The 13490-nt window shown below is 49.9% G+C and overlaps 1 protein-coding gene across 1 annotated transcript in view; it reads right to left on the minus strand.

The window, feature by feature from the left end:
* Positions 1 to 13490, minus strand: part of LOC115125281 (ceramide glucosyltransferase-like) — a 59840-nt gene that overhangs the window by 1954 nt on the left and 44396 nt on the right. Inside the window, exons 5-9 of the mRNA XM_065017163.1 lie at positions 12269 to 12381; positions 7914 to 8092; positions 3894 to 3980; positions 2504 to 2690; positions 1 to 2231 (exon numbers count right to left, since the gene is read on the minus strand). The exon at positions 1 to 2231 is cut by the window's left edge and continues 1954 nt beyond it. Of these exons, the coding sequence (XP_064873235.1) occupies positions 2061 to 2231; positions 2504 to 2690; positions 3894 to 3980; positions 7914 to 8092; positions 12269 to 12381 (737 nt within the window). The 3' untranslated portion in view covers positions 1 to 2060. The remainder of the gene's footprint in view (positions 2232 to 2503; positions 2691 to 3893; positions 3981 to 7913; positions 8093 to 12268; positions 12382 to 13490) is intronic.

Consider the following 13490-nt stretch of genomic DNA (forward strand, 5'->3'; position numbering starts at 1 on the left):
CTTGACACAACTGTGGGAAGCATTGGAGTCAACATGGGCCAGCATCGCTGTGGAACGCTTTCGACACCTTGTAGAGTCCATGCCCCGATGAATGAAGGCTGTTCTGAGCTCAGGTGGCCTCTCTTTTGACTAGGACCCATAGGGAGACACCCAGAACCTTCTCATCATTCCTCATTAACACTGGAACACATGCCCTCTCTCCCCCCCAGACCTGATTGGGGCTATCTGGCTCACCATTGTAAATGAATGGGTTTGTGTCCCAAACTGCACCCTATCCCCTATTTAGTGCATTACTTTTGACCAGGGCTCTGGTCCAATTTGGGACACATCCAGGGACTTTCTGAGCTCAATATGTTAACGCTCCACTCTACTGATTCATCTCCTGGCATAATGAACAGCAGCTGATTATCTGACTTCACAATACTGCTCTATGTCCAGACAGCCTGGGGAGGGAGAGAGAGACAGGGAGGCTACATGGGCAGTGAGAGAGGGAGAGGGAGAGAGAGAGAGAGAGAGAGAGAGAGAGAGAGAGAGAGAGAGAGAGACAGGGAGGCTACATGGGCAGAGAGAGAGAGAGAGAGAGAGACAGGGAGGCTACATGGGCAGTGAGAGAGAGAGAGAGAGAGGGAGGCTACATGGGCAGTGAGAGAGGGAGAGAGAGGGAGAGACAGGGAGGCTACATGGGCAGTGAGAGAGAGAGAGACAGGGAGGCTACATGGGCAGTGAGAGAGAGAGAGAGAGAGAGAGAGACAGGGAGGCTACATGGGCAGTGAGAGAGAGAGAGAGAGAGACAGGGAGGCTACATGGGCAGTGAGAGAGAGAGACAGGGAGGCTACATGGGCAGTGAGAGAGGGAGAGGGAGAGAGAGAGAGAGAGAGAGAGAGAGAGAGGGAGAGAGACAGAGAGAGAGGGAGAGGGAGAGAGAGATATAAATTGTCCTGAGGACATATAATATCGATTTAAAAAGTATTCACTTTACAAGGAATTCTGTTGTATGTATGGGTTTACCATCTAACCCCAGAGTCTACAAGGTATTCTGTTGTATGTGTAGGTTTACCATCTAACCCCAGAGTCTAAGCCTGGTAGCACAGTAGTCACACTACGTATACAGTCACACGACAAAAGACCTAGGCTGTGTCACAAATGCAACCCTGTTCACCCTACATAGTGCACTACAGAGCTATATATGGGACTAGGTCAAAAACAGTAAAAGATAGGGAACAGGATGCCGTTGTGGACTACAGCTACAGAACTTCCACACTACACAATGTGACACCAATGAAATTAATAGGGGGGGATAGAAACATATGGAAAACATTTCTTCCCACCAAAATACACGTTTAAATCCCCAAAAAAGGTTTCAGCCTAAACTTTATAATCCGTCTTCTTCTGTTTAAAATGACAGACCAGACAGTCAGAGGAACTTCACGGGATGATGAGGATTGCTTCACGGGTTGATGAGGATTGCTTCACGGGACGATGAGGATTGCTTCAATGATTTAATGATAGCCCAGTGAAGCTTACTGTAGGAAGTGCACATCTTATCCCCAAAGACTGGCTGAAGAGAGTTACGCTATTTACAAATGGCAACCTAATCCCTTTATAGGGCCCATAGGGCTCTGGTCAAAAGTAGTGCACTATATAGGGAACAGGGTGCATTTGGGACACAGCCCTTCTCTCCTGCCATGGGCCCGTTGGAGAATAGTCCAAGCAAGAGTTTTAAAAACAGGAAAGAAGAGGACCAGTAACATAAAGATTTCAAACATTTTAACACACGGGTTAAAAACAGCCAACACTTTGGATGATTCCATAGCTGTTTCTTTCTTCTTCTCAATGTCACCATCTCTTTGGACGCGTCCCTAACTGTACCCTATTCCTTAAATAGTCCACTACTGTTGAGCAGAGCAGAATGTACGGGCAAGTGTGGGCCCGGGTCAGAAAGTGCACTATGTAGGGAATAGGGTGCCATCTGGGAAATCGGTTCAGTCTGTGTCTGGTATTGTCTCTGGGGGTGATTGGATACAGGGTATTGTCTCTGTAGGTGGGACTCGTGCAGGTAGCTATACGTCCAGGATCTCGTCGGCCGTACCTCCGCATCGTAACCTGTAGCGCCCCGTTCTCCAGCTGATGGTGGGGTCCCACAGGGCCGATAGAAAGATCTGGATGGTCATGGACTCTCTGATGAACCAGGCTACAGCGTAGTCCAGTTTGGAGAAGGCCGGTGCACCGCCCTGTGAGATTAAATCAAGGAATATTTATTTCCGGCTACAGCTTTATTCTCCATGTGTCTGTCTCAAGGTACAGGAAGTCGTCACTACTAGAGTCTCTTGACTTTCGAACATCTCTGGCTCTAGCTAGCACTGGGCTGTACAGATTAAACCTCTCTGGCTCTAGCTAGCACTGGGCTGTACAGATTAAACCTCTCTGGCTCTAGCTAGCACTGGGCCGTACAGATTAAACATCTCTGGCTAAATAAGCTGTGTGTGTGTGTGTGTGTGTGTACCTGAACTCCTCGGAGCTGGATGTAGTCAGAGATGAACCACGCCAGACAGTGGCACATGAAGAAGACCATAATATCCCAGTGGAACACGTGATGCGCGGCCCAGCCAATGATCAGGCTGGCTAGGAAACACTCTGAGATGGGCTCACAGATGGTGGCGGGGAGCATGTTGATACGAAGCTTGGCCCATCTGAGAGGGAGGATCAGACAGCATAGTAGAAACTGAAGAATTTTCCTCCAAATGTAGCAGGCCAGTCAGTGGACTTCAAATGGACTACTAAGAGACTAATACAACAGCTAAATGAACATGCTGATATAAACTAGAACAATGTGTTGAACTCAGTTCCTGGAGGGCTGTGTCTGCTGTGGTCTTCATGGATCCATCAGGTCCAAAGAAGAGCAAAATCACACAGACCTGTGGCCCTCCAGGGAACTCAGTTCCCACAGACCCGTGGCCCTGCGGGGAACTCAGTTCCCACAGACCCGTAGCCCTGCGGGGAACTCAAGTTCCCACAGACCCGTGGCCCTCCAGGGAACTCGGTTCCCACAGACCCGTGGGCCTCCAGGGAACTCGGTTCCCACAGACCCGTGGCCCTCCAGGGAACTCGGTTCCCACAGACCCGTGGCCCTCCAGGGAACTCGGTTCCCACAGACCCGTGGCCCTCCAGGGAACTCGGTTCCCACCGATGGCCCTCCAGGGAACTCAGTTCCCACAGATGTCCCTCCAGGGAACTCAGTTCCCACAGACCCGTGGCCCTGCGGGGAACTCAGTTCCCACAGACCCGTGGCCCTCCAGGGAACTCAGTTCCCACAGATGGCCCTCCAGGGAACTCAGTTCCCACAGATGGCCCTCCAGGGAACTCAGTTCCCACAGATGGCCCTCCAGGGAACTCAGTTCCCACAGATGGCCCTCCAGGGAACTCAGTTCCCACAGATGGCCCTCCAGGGAACTCAGTTCCCACAGATGGCCCTCCAGGGAACTCAGTTCCCACAGACCCGTGGCCCTGCGGGGAACTCAGTTCCCACAGACCCGTGGCCCTCCGGGGAACTCAGTTCCCACAGACCCGTGGCCCTCCGGGGAACTCAGTTCCCACAGACCCGTGGCCCTCCAGGGAACTCGGTTCCCACAGACCCGTGGCCCTCCAGGGAACTCAGTTCCCACAGACCCGTGGCCCTCCAGGGAACTCAGTTCCCACAGACCCGTGGCCCTCCAGGGAACTCAGTTCCCACAGACCCGTGGCCCTCCGGGGAACTCAGTTCCCACAGACCTGTGGCCCTCCAGGGAACTCAGTTTGACACCCCTGCTCTAGAACAATGGGTGTGTGAGACACTTTATAGCTCTGGGTCTTCCACTATGAGATACGGGGACAAACACAAAGCCCCAATGGCTTACCTGATCATGCGGGACTGGAACTGAGCAATCGAATAGGACCCAGAGTTCTGCATGGCTACCTGTGTTGCCATGGAGAACTTCCATCCCCTGTGAGAAAAGGGAGGGACAAAGGAAACAATGAGCCTTCAGTTAAAAAGGGAAGTTCAAGTTGCAATCACTCCCATTGATTGTTAGCTAGCAGTGGTTTGGGTTAAATTAGCTTGCGTTTCTAGTGTTGGTTTACAGAAAACTGACCGTGGATTACAGTTTGTCCTGGCCTATATTCAGGGTGAGGAGCCTTCATCATGGACTTCCCGTTTAACACCTATAGTAGGACCTGGATCACAGCCATACACTATTTGTTTTCAGGGTAGCCCAATTCAGACCAGGGTCTCATTCCAATGGAAGCGTATCAATAAACCATACCACAGCATGATCAATTACTGATGTTTGGTGGCACGATAATCAATAAAACAGGCCACCGTGTTGGGGGAGGACTAGAGACGGGCCACCGTGTTGGGGGAGGACTAGAGACGGGCCACCGTGTTGGGGGAGGACTAGAGACGGGCCACCGTGTTGGGGGAGGACTAGAGACGGGCCACCGTGTTGGGGGAGGACTAGAGGTGGGCCACCATGTTGGGGGAGGACTAGAGACGGGCCACCATGTTGGGGGAGGACTAGAGACGGACCACCATGTTGGGGAGGACTAGAGACGGGCAACCGTGTTGGGGGAGGACTAGAGACGGGCCACCGTGTTGGGGGAGGACTAGAGACGGGCCACCGTGTTGGGGAGGACTAGAGACGGGCCACCGTGTTGGGGGAGGACTAGAGACGGGCCACCGTGTTGGGGGAGGACTAGAGACGGGCCACCGTGTTGGGGGAGGACTAGAGACGGGCCACCGTGTTGGGGGAGGACTAGAGACGGGCCACCGTGTTGGGGGAGGACTAGAGACGGGCCACGGTGTTGGGGGAGGACGAGAGACGGGCCACCGTGTTGGGGGAGGACTAGAGACGGGCCACCGTGTTGGGGGAGGACTAGAGACGGGCCACCGTGTTGGGGAGGACTAGAGACGGGCCACCGTGTTGGGGGAGGACTAGAGACGGGCCACCGTGTTGGGGGAGGACTAGAGACGGGCCACCGTGTTGGTGGAGGACTAGAGACGGGCCACGGTGTTGGGGGAGGACGAGAGACAGGCCACCGTGTTGGGGAGGACTAGAGACGGGCCACCGTGTTGGGGGAGGACTAGAGACGGGCCACCGTGTTGGGGAGGACTAGAGACGGGCCACCGTGTTGGGGAGGACTAGAGACGGGCCACCGTGTTGGGGGAGGACAAGAGACGGGCCACCGTGTTGGGGGAGGACAAGAGACGGGCCACCGTGTTGGGGGAGGACGAGAGACGGGCCACCGTGTTGGGGGAGGACTAGAGGCGGGCCACCGTGTTGGGGGAGGACGAGACGGGCCACCGTGTTGGGGGAGGACTAGAGACGGGCCACCGTGTTGGGGAGGACTAGAGACGGGCCACCGTGTTGGGGGAGGACTAGAGACGGGCCACCGTGTTGGGGGAGGACTAGAGACGGGCCACCGTGTTGGGGAGGACTAGAGACGGGCCACCGTGTTGGGGGAGGACGAGAGACGGGCCACCGTGTTGGGGGAGGACTAGAGGCGGGCCACCGTGTTGGGGGAGGACTAGAGGCGGGCCACCGTGTTGGGGGAGGACGAGAGACGGGCCACCATGTTGGGGGAGGACTAGAGACTGGCCACCGTGTTGGGGAGGACTAGAGACGGGCCACCGTGTTGGGGGAGGACTAGAGACGGGCCACCATGTTGGGGGAGGACTAGAGACGGGCCACCGTGTTGGGGAGGACGAGAGACGGGCCACCATGTTGGGGGAGGACTAGAGACGGGCCACCATGTTGGGGGAGGACTAGAGACGGGCCACCGTGTTGGGGAGGACTAGAGACGGGCCACCGTGTTGGGGGAGGACTAGAGACGGGCCACCGTGTTGGGGGAGGACTAGAGACGGGCCACCGTGTTGGGGAGGACGAGAGACGGGCCACCGTGTTGGGGAGGACTAAAGACGGGCCACCGTGTTGGGGGAGGACTAGAGACGGGCCACCGTGTTGGGGGAGGACTAGAGACGGGCCACCGTGTTGGGGGAGGACTAGAGACGGGCCACCGTGTTGGGGAGGACGAGAGACGGGCCACCGTGTTGGGGGAGGACTAGAGACGGGCCACCGTGTTGGGGGAGGACTAGAGACGGGCCACCGTGTTGGGGGAGGACGAGAGACGGGCCACCGTGTTGGGGGAGGACTAGAGACGGGCCACCGTGTTGGGGGAGGACTAGAGACGGGCCACCGTGTTGGGGGAGGACTAGAGGTGGGCCACCATGTTGGGGGAGGACTAGAGACGGGCCACCGTGTTGGACTAGAAGGCAAAGATGTAAACAATAGAAATTAAATAGAAAACAAATAGAATAAGGTGCCATGTAACGCAGTCAACTCCTCCCAGCGGTAACACAGTCAACTCCTCCCGGCGGTAACACAGTCAACTCCTCCCGGCGGTAACACAGTCAACTCCTCCCGGCGGTAACACAGTCAACTCCTCCTAGCGGTAACACAGTCAACTCCTCCCGGCGGTAACACAGTCAACTCCTCCCGGCGGTAACGCAGTCAACTCCTCCCGGCGGTAACGCAGTCAACTCCTCCCGGCGGTAACGCAGTCAACTCCTCCCGGCGGTAACACAGTCAACTCCTCCCGGCGGTAACACAGTCAACTCCTCCTAGCGGTAACACAGTCAACTCCTCCTAGCGGTAACACAGTCAACTCCTCCTAGCGGTAACACAGTCAACTCCTCCTAGCGGTAACACAGTCAACTCCTCCTAGCGGTAACACAGTCAACTCCTCCTAGCGGTAACACAGTCAACTCCTCCTAGCGGTAACACAGTCAACTCCTCCTAGCGGTAACACAGTCAACTCCTCCTAGCGGTAACACAGTCAACTCCTCCTAGCGGTAACACAGTCAACTCCTCCCTGCGGTAACACAGTCAACTCCTCCCAGCGGTAACGCAGTCAACTCCTCCCAGCGGTAACGCAGTCAACTCCTCCAAGCGGTAACACAGTCAACTCCTCCTAGCGGTAACACAGTCAACTCCTCCTAGCGGTAACACAGTCAACTCCTCCCTGCGGTAACACAGTCAACTCCTCCCTGCGGTAACACAGTCAACTCCTCCCAGCGGTAACACTGTCAACTCCTCCTAGCGGTAACACAGTCAACTCCTCCTAGCGGTAACACAGTCAACTCCTCCTAGCGGTAACACAGTCAACTCCTCCTAGCGGTAACACAGTCAACTCCTCCTAGCGGTAACACAGTCAACTCCTCCTAGCGGTAACACAGTCAACTCCTCCTAGCGGTAACACAGTCAACTCCTCCTAGCGGTAACACAGTCAACTCCTCCTAGCGGTAACACAGTCAACTCCTCCTAGCGGTAACACAGTCAACTCCTCCTAGCGGTAACACAGTCAACTCCTCCTAGCGGTAACACAGTCAACTCCTCCTAGCGGTAACACAGTCAACTCCTCCTAGCGGTAACACAGTCAACTCCTCCTAGCGGTAACACAGTCAACTCCTCCCAGCGGTAACACTGTCAACTCCTCCCAGCGGTAACGCAGTCAACTCCTCCAAGCGGTAACACAGTCAACTCCTCCAAGCGGTAACACAGTCAACTCCTCCTGGCGGTAACACAGTCAACTCCTCCCGGCGGTAACACAGTCAACTCCTCCCGGCGGTAACACAGTCAACTCCTCCCGGCGGTAACACAGTCAACTCCTCCCGGCGGTAACGCAGTCAACTCCTCCTAGTGGTAACACAGTCAACTCCTCCTAGCGGTAACACAGTCAACTCCTCCTAGTGGTAACACAGTCAACTCCTCCCAGCGGTAATGCAGTCAACTCCTCCTAGCGGTAACACAGTCAACTCCTCCTAGCGGTAACACAGTCAACTCCTCCCGGCGGTAACAAGGAAGATAAAGTAATGACTGCACCTGTCAGCGATAGCCTTCGCCATGAAGTAGTCCTCAGCGATGTATTGAGCGAAGGCGATCAGCCCTCCAGCCTGGTCCAGGATATCTTTTCTCATCAGACAGGACATTCCGGTCACACACTTAATACCCGTCACATTGGCTGAGATGTAGGAGCGCGGGTGGGACGTGCCAAAATACACCTGTTAGGAAATGGAGGTAGATTACTGGTAGGACAGATTACAGATCATTGAGACAGGCCTAAGACCCCTAGACCAGGAATAATCAATTAGATTCAGCCGCGGGCCGATTCTTTCTTGAGTGGATGGTCAGGTGGCTGGATCATAATTACAAATAATGGGTAGACTGCAAATTGTCTGCAATGTGGCCAAACAGATATAATATTTAACTAAAACATAATCACATTACATTTGTATACAATCACAAACTCGGCATAAAAAATGAAAACGTCCCTTTTTCAGGATGGCAACAACAACGGCCCGAGTTACACCAGGAACATACATTCCCTCCATGAGTTCTCAGACTGTCTGCAATAGGCTGAGAGAGGCTGGACTGAGGGCTTGTAGGCCTGTTGTAAGGCAGGTTCTCACCAGTGTCAGGACGTTGGCCTCTTTGGGTATAGCAAGCCCATCCCCCATTCCCTGCCTCCCCCTTGCCTCCTTCAACTAGGCTGCTGTGGTCAAGAGAGAGGTCGTAAATTCCTGAGAAGGACCTCAGGACACACAGTTATAGAGAACTCACAGAACTTGAGGTACGAACAAATGTCATGTTCCGGAGAAAGTATAGAAGATCGGTGAAGAATCCAGCTACGAACTGGTCCGTTTGTCACAACTTGGGAAGCTCATGGGAGACGGTGTGGCCACATTACCATAACGCTGTTTATATAATAGCCCCAGATATGAGGTTTACATCTAATTGTTGAATGAGTGAGTATGATACTGTTTACACAATTTTTCAATGTGATTTTGGACTGTTTAATGAAGGAAAACCTGAAAAGGGAATTGGATTTTAACTCAAATCAGAGGACCGCCCCTGAGCCCAGTTAGGGTAAGACATCCTGGGACAGCCCTCTTCTGCCATTCTGAATACAACTCAACTTTGAGAAATTATCATCAGACCATGTTTTTCTCCATTACGAGGGGACAAAGGTTGTAGACCATTGCTGAATCTTTTTAACCATACCACGTGGTTAAACTCTTAGACTATCGATACCGACAGAATAAGAACAAGTCTTTGATACTAATTACTAGTCTGCAGCTAGGAATTCAGTATCATTGAACGTGAAGAACGACAACCGCCGAAACACCCATTCTATAACGAATGTCACTCTGAACAATCCCCTCTAACCACAACCGAGAGAGAGAGGGAGAGAGACGGACAATTCTACAAAAGAAACACACTTTTCACCAGCGATCAAGACGACACACTGAGTGTAAATATATATATTGATTGCAATTGTTTCCGAATGAGTGAGCGTTCATGTGTAAAGGATTAGCATTTCAATTGTTATAGTTATCACCTTGTAGTGACTTCTCAGTCGACCCCCACTTCCCCTTTTGTCTAACAAGCCGCCATGCCGGTTCAACCCACTAGGGCACATCCTCCTATCACCACATTTACCTTGTTTGTTTGTTTATGCATTTCTGTGAATGACTTATTTAGTAATAAATAAATGATTTAAGACAATTGATGTATGGATGACTCATAGTGAAGACTGGGTTCGTGCAGGTAACCAACAATTTACGACGTTTGGAATGAGACTAACGTGAGGTAAAGCAAATAATTCTTTAATTCGAAGACTAATTGATCAAATAAAATATCAGAAAAGTTATTTTAGGAAATGATAACTTTGTAATCTGAATATTTTTCCTTGGTGCCCCGACTTCCTAGTTAATTAGTCACGTGACTAATCAGTTGATCGCGCAGTAACTAATTACAGAGAATCTTTGATAAAAAACTCTCAGTCTTCAGTTAAATGATATTACAGACACGACGCCAGGCAGGTTCACATCAAGACAACGTCGCCTATGGGCACAAACCCACAGTTGAGTCGCAGTTTTGTCTCACCAGGTGATGGTCGGATTCGCGTTTATCATCGAAGGAATGAGCGTTACACCGAGGCCTGTAATCTGGAGCGGAATCAATTTGAAGATGGAGGGTCCGTCATGGTCTGGGGCGGTGTGTCACAACATCATCGGACTGAGCTTGTTGTCATTGCAGGCAATCTTACAGGGAAGACATCCTCCTCCCTCATGGCGTACCCTTCCTGCAGGCTCATCCTGACATGACCCTCCAGCATGACAATACCAGCAGCCAAACTGCTCGTTTTGTGCGTGAATTCCTGCAACACAGGAATGTCAGTGTTCTGTCATGGCCAGCGAAGAGCCCGGATCTCAATCCCATTGAGCACGTCTGGGACCTGTTGGATCAAAGGGTGAGGGCTAGGGCCATTCCCCCCAGAAATGTCTGGGAACTTGCAGGTGTCTTGGTGGAAGAGTAGGGTAACATCTCACAGCAAGAACTGGCAAATCTGGTGCAGTCCATGAGGAGGAGATGCACTGCAGTGCTTAATGCAGCTGGTGGCCACACCAGATACTGACAGTTACTTTTGATTTTGACCCCCCCCTTTGTTCAGGGACACATTATTCCATTTCTGTTAGTCACACGTCTGTGGAACTTGTTCAGTTTATGTCTCAGTTGTTGAATCTTATGTTCATACAAATATTTACACATGTTAAGTTTTCTGAAAATAAACGAAGTTGACATGTTTCTTTTTTTTGCCCAGTTTATATATATCTCTCTATAATGCGTGGGACTACTTTGGAAAACATTTTCAAAATCACTGGTGTTTTTAGACTTATGTCCATCTCACCAAAAAACAAGTAAATATTTGTTTTGCTCAGAAAACACAGATAAAAATACAAATCCCGCCAGTTTTGATGTCGTCACTATTATTCTACAATGTAGAAAATAATAAAAATAAAGAAAAACCCTTGTGTCCAAACTTTTGACTGTCCTAGAACTGGCCCAAGTACACCTGACAAAAAAAATACATATACATATATATATATATATATATATATATACATATACAATACCAGTCAAAAGTTTGGACACAAGGGTTTTTCTTTATTTTTATTATTTTCTACATTGTAGAATAATAGTGACGACATCAAAACTATGAAATGACACATGGAATCATGTAGTAACCAGAAAAAGTGTTAAACAAATCAATGTTATATTTGAGATTCTTCAAAGTAGCCACCCTTTGCCTTGATGACAGCTTTGTACACTCTTGGCACTTTCTCAACCAGCTTCATAAGGTAGTCACCTGGAATGCATTTCAATAAACAGGTGTGCCTAGTTAAATGTTAATTTGTGGAATTTCCTTAAATGCATTTCAACCAATCAGTTGTGTTGTGATAGGGTAGGGGTGGTATACAGAAGATAGTTGTATTTGGTAAAAGGCCAAGTCCATATTATGACAAGAATATTATGAGAACAGCTCAAATAAGCTAAGAGAAATGACAGTCCATCATTACTTTAAGGCTCTTTAATGTCAGCCAATCCAGAAATTGTAAAGAACTTTGAAAGTTTATTTTAGTGCAGTCGCAAAAACCATCAATCGCTATGATGAAACTGGCTCTCACGAGGACCGCCACAGGAAAGAGGACCGCCGCCATTTAAATCCATTTTGTTTGTAGCTACATCCTGTTCGGCCAGTGTTGTCAAGTCACTCCGGTTCACACTGACCGTGGCGTGTTGCAGAAAGTAGCCCATCACAACTTTATCCAACTGATCTGTCGATAGCGCCTGCTACATTCAGGCAATCAATGTTGTGGAGAAAAGTAGAAAAACTGTTGTCGTTCTCGATGGCTAATGTTATATATTTCAACACCACCACGGTATAAAGGGCAATCAACACATACTGAGTAGTGTAGCAGGAAGCCCTGTCTGTAAGGACACTCACCTGTTCTAGTGTAGCAGGAAGCCCTGTCTGTAAGGACACTCACCTGTTCTAGTGTAGCAGGAAGCCCTGTCTGTAAGGACACTCACCTGTTCTAGTGTAGCAGGAAGCCCTGTCTGTAAGGACACTCACCTGTTCTAGTGTAGCAGGAAGCCCTGTCTGTAAGGACACTCACCTGTTCTAGTGTAGCAGGAAGCCCTGTCTGTAAGGACACTCACCTGTTCTAGTGCAGCAGGAAGCCCTGTCTGTAAGGACACTCACCTGTTCTAGTGTAGCAGGAAGCCCTGTCTGTAAGGACACTCACCTGTTCTAGTGTAGCAGGAAGCCCTGTCTGTAAGGACACTCACCTGTTCTAGTGTAGCAGCGAAGCCCTGTCTGTAAGGACACTCACCTGTTCTAGTGTAGCAGCGAAGCCCTGTCTGTCGGCCACGTAGGGAAGGCCATGGACTAACCCCACCTTCTCCGTCATCTGATAGGCCATATCTGTCAGGGTGTCCGGTTTCACTGGCAAGTAAGAGGACAGGATTGGCCAATCAATCAATAGTTGTCACCAAAAAGCTTTTACAAATCTGGAAATGGGATAAAATAACTTATCGTGGGCAAAGTATTTCATCCAACAGCAGTATTTGAATCAAATAGTAACATGTTTGTAAGAAGAGCAATCAAAGCCTGATGATCTACAGTTGAAGTCAGAAGTTTACATACACTTAGGTTGGAGTCATTAAAACTCTAAATGTATTGTTAAATGTCTTGTTAACAAACTATAGTTGTGGCAAGTCAGTTAGGACATCTACTTTGTGCATGACACAAAGAATTTTTCCAAGAATTGTTTACAGACAGATTATTTCACTTATAAATCACTGTATCACAATTCCAGTGGGTCAGACGTTGACTGTGCCTTTAAACAGCTTGGAAAATTCCAGAAAATGATGTCATGGCTTTAGAAGCTTCTGATAGGCTAATTGAAATAATTTGAGTTAATTGGAGGTGTACCTGTGGATGTTTTCAAGGCCTACCTTCAAAATCAAAAGAAATCAGCCAAGACCTCAGAAAAATAATTGTAGACATTTACATTTACATTTAAGTCATTTAGCAGACGCTCTTATCCAGAGCGACTTACAAATACCTTCACAAGTTTGGTTCATCCTTGGGAGTTATTTCCAAATGCCTGAAGGTACCACGTTCATCTGTACAAACAATAGTATGCAAGAATAAACACCATGGGACCACGCAGCCGTCATACCGCTCAGGAAGGAGACGCGTTCTGTTGCCTAGAGATGAACGTACTTTGGTGCGAAAAGTGCAAATCAATCCCAGAACAACAGCAAAGGACCTTGTGAAGATGCTGGAGGAAACGGATACAAAAGTCTCTATATCCACAGTAAAACGAGTCCTATATCGACATAATCTGAAAGGCTGCTCAGCAAGGAAGAAGCCACTGCTCCAAAACCGCCATAAAACGCCAGACTACGTTTTACAACTGCTCATCGGGGACAAAGGTCGTACTTTTTGGAGAAATGTCCTCTGGTCTGATGAAACAAAAATAGAACTGTTTGGCCATAATGACCATCGTTATGTTTGGAGGAAAAAGGGGGAGGCTTGCAAGCCGAAGA

Source organism: Oncorhynchus nerka, linkage group LG4, assembly GCF_034236695.1.
Source record: "Oncorhynchus nerka isolate Pitt River linkage group LG4, Oner_Uvic_2.0, whole genome shotgun sequence".
Taxonomy (NCBI): domain Eukaryota; kingdom Metazoa; phylum Chordata; class Actinopteri; order Salmoniformes; family Salmonidae; genus Oncorhynchus; species Oncorhynchus nerka.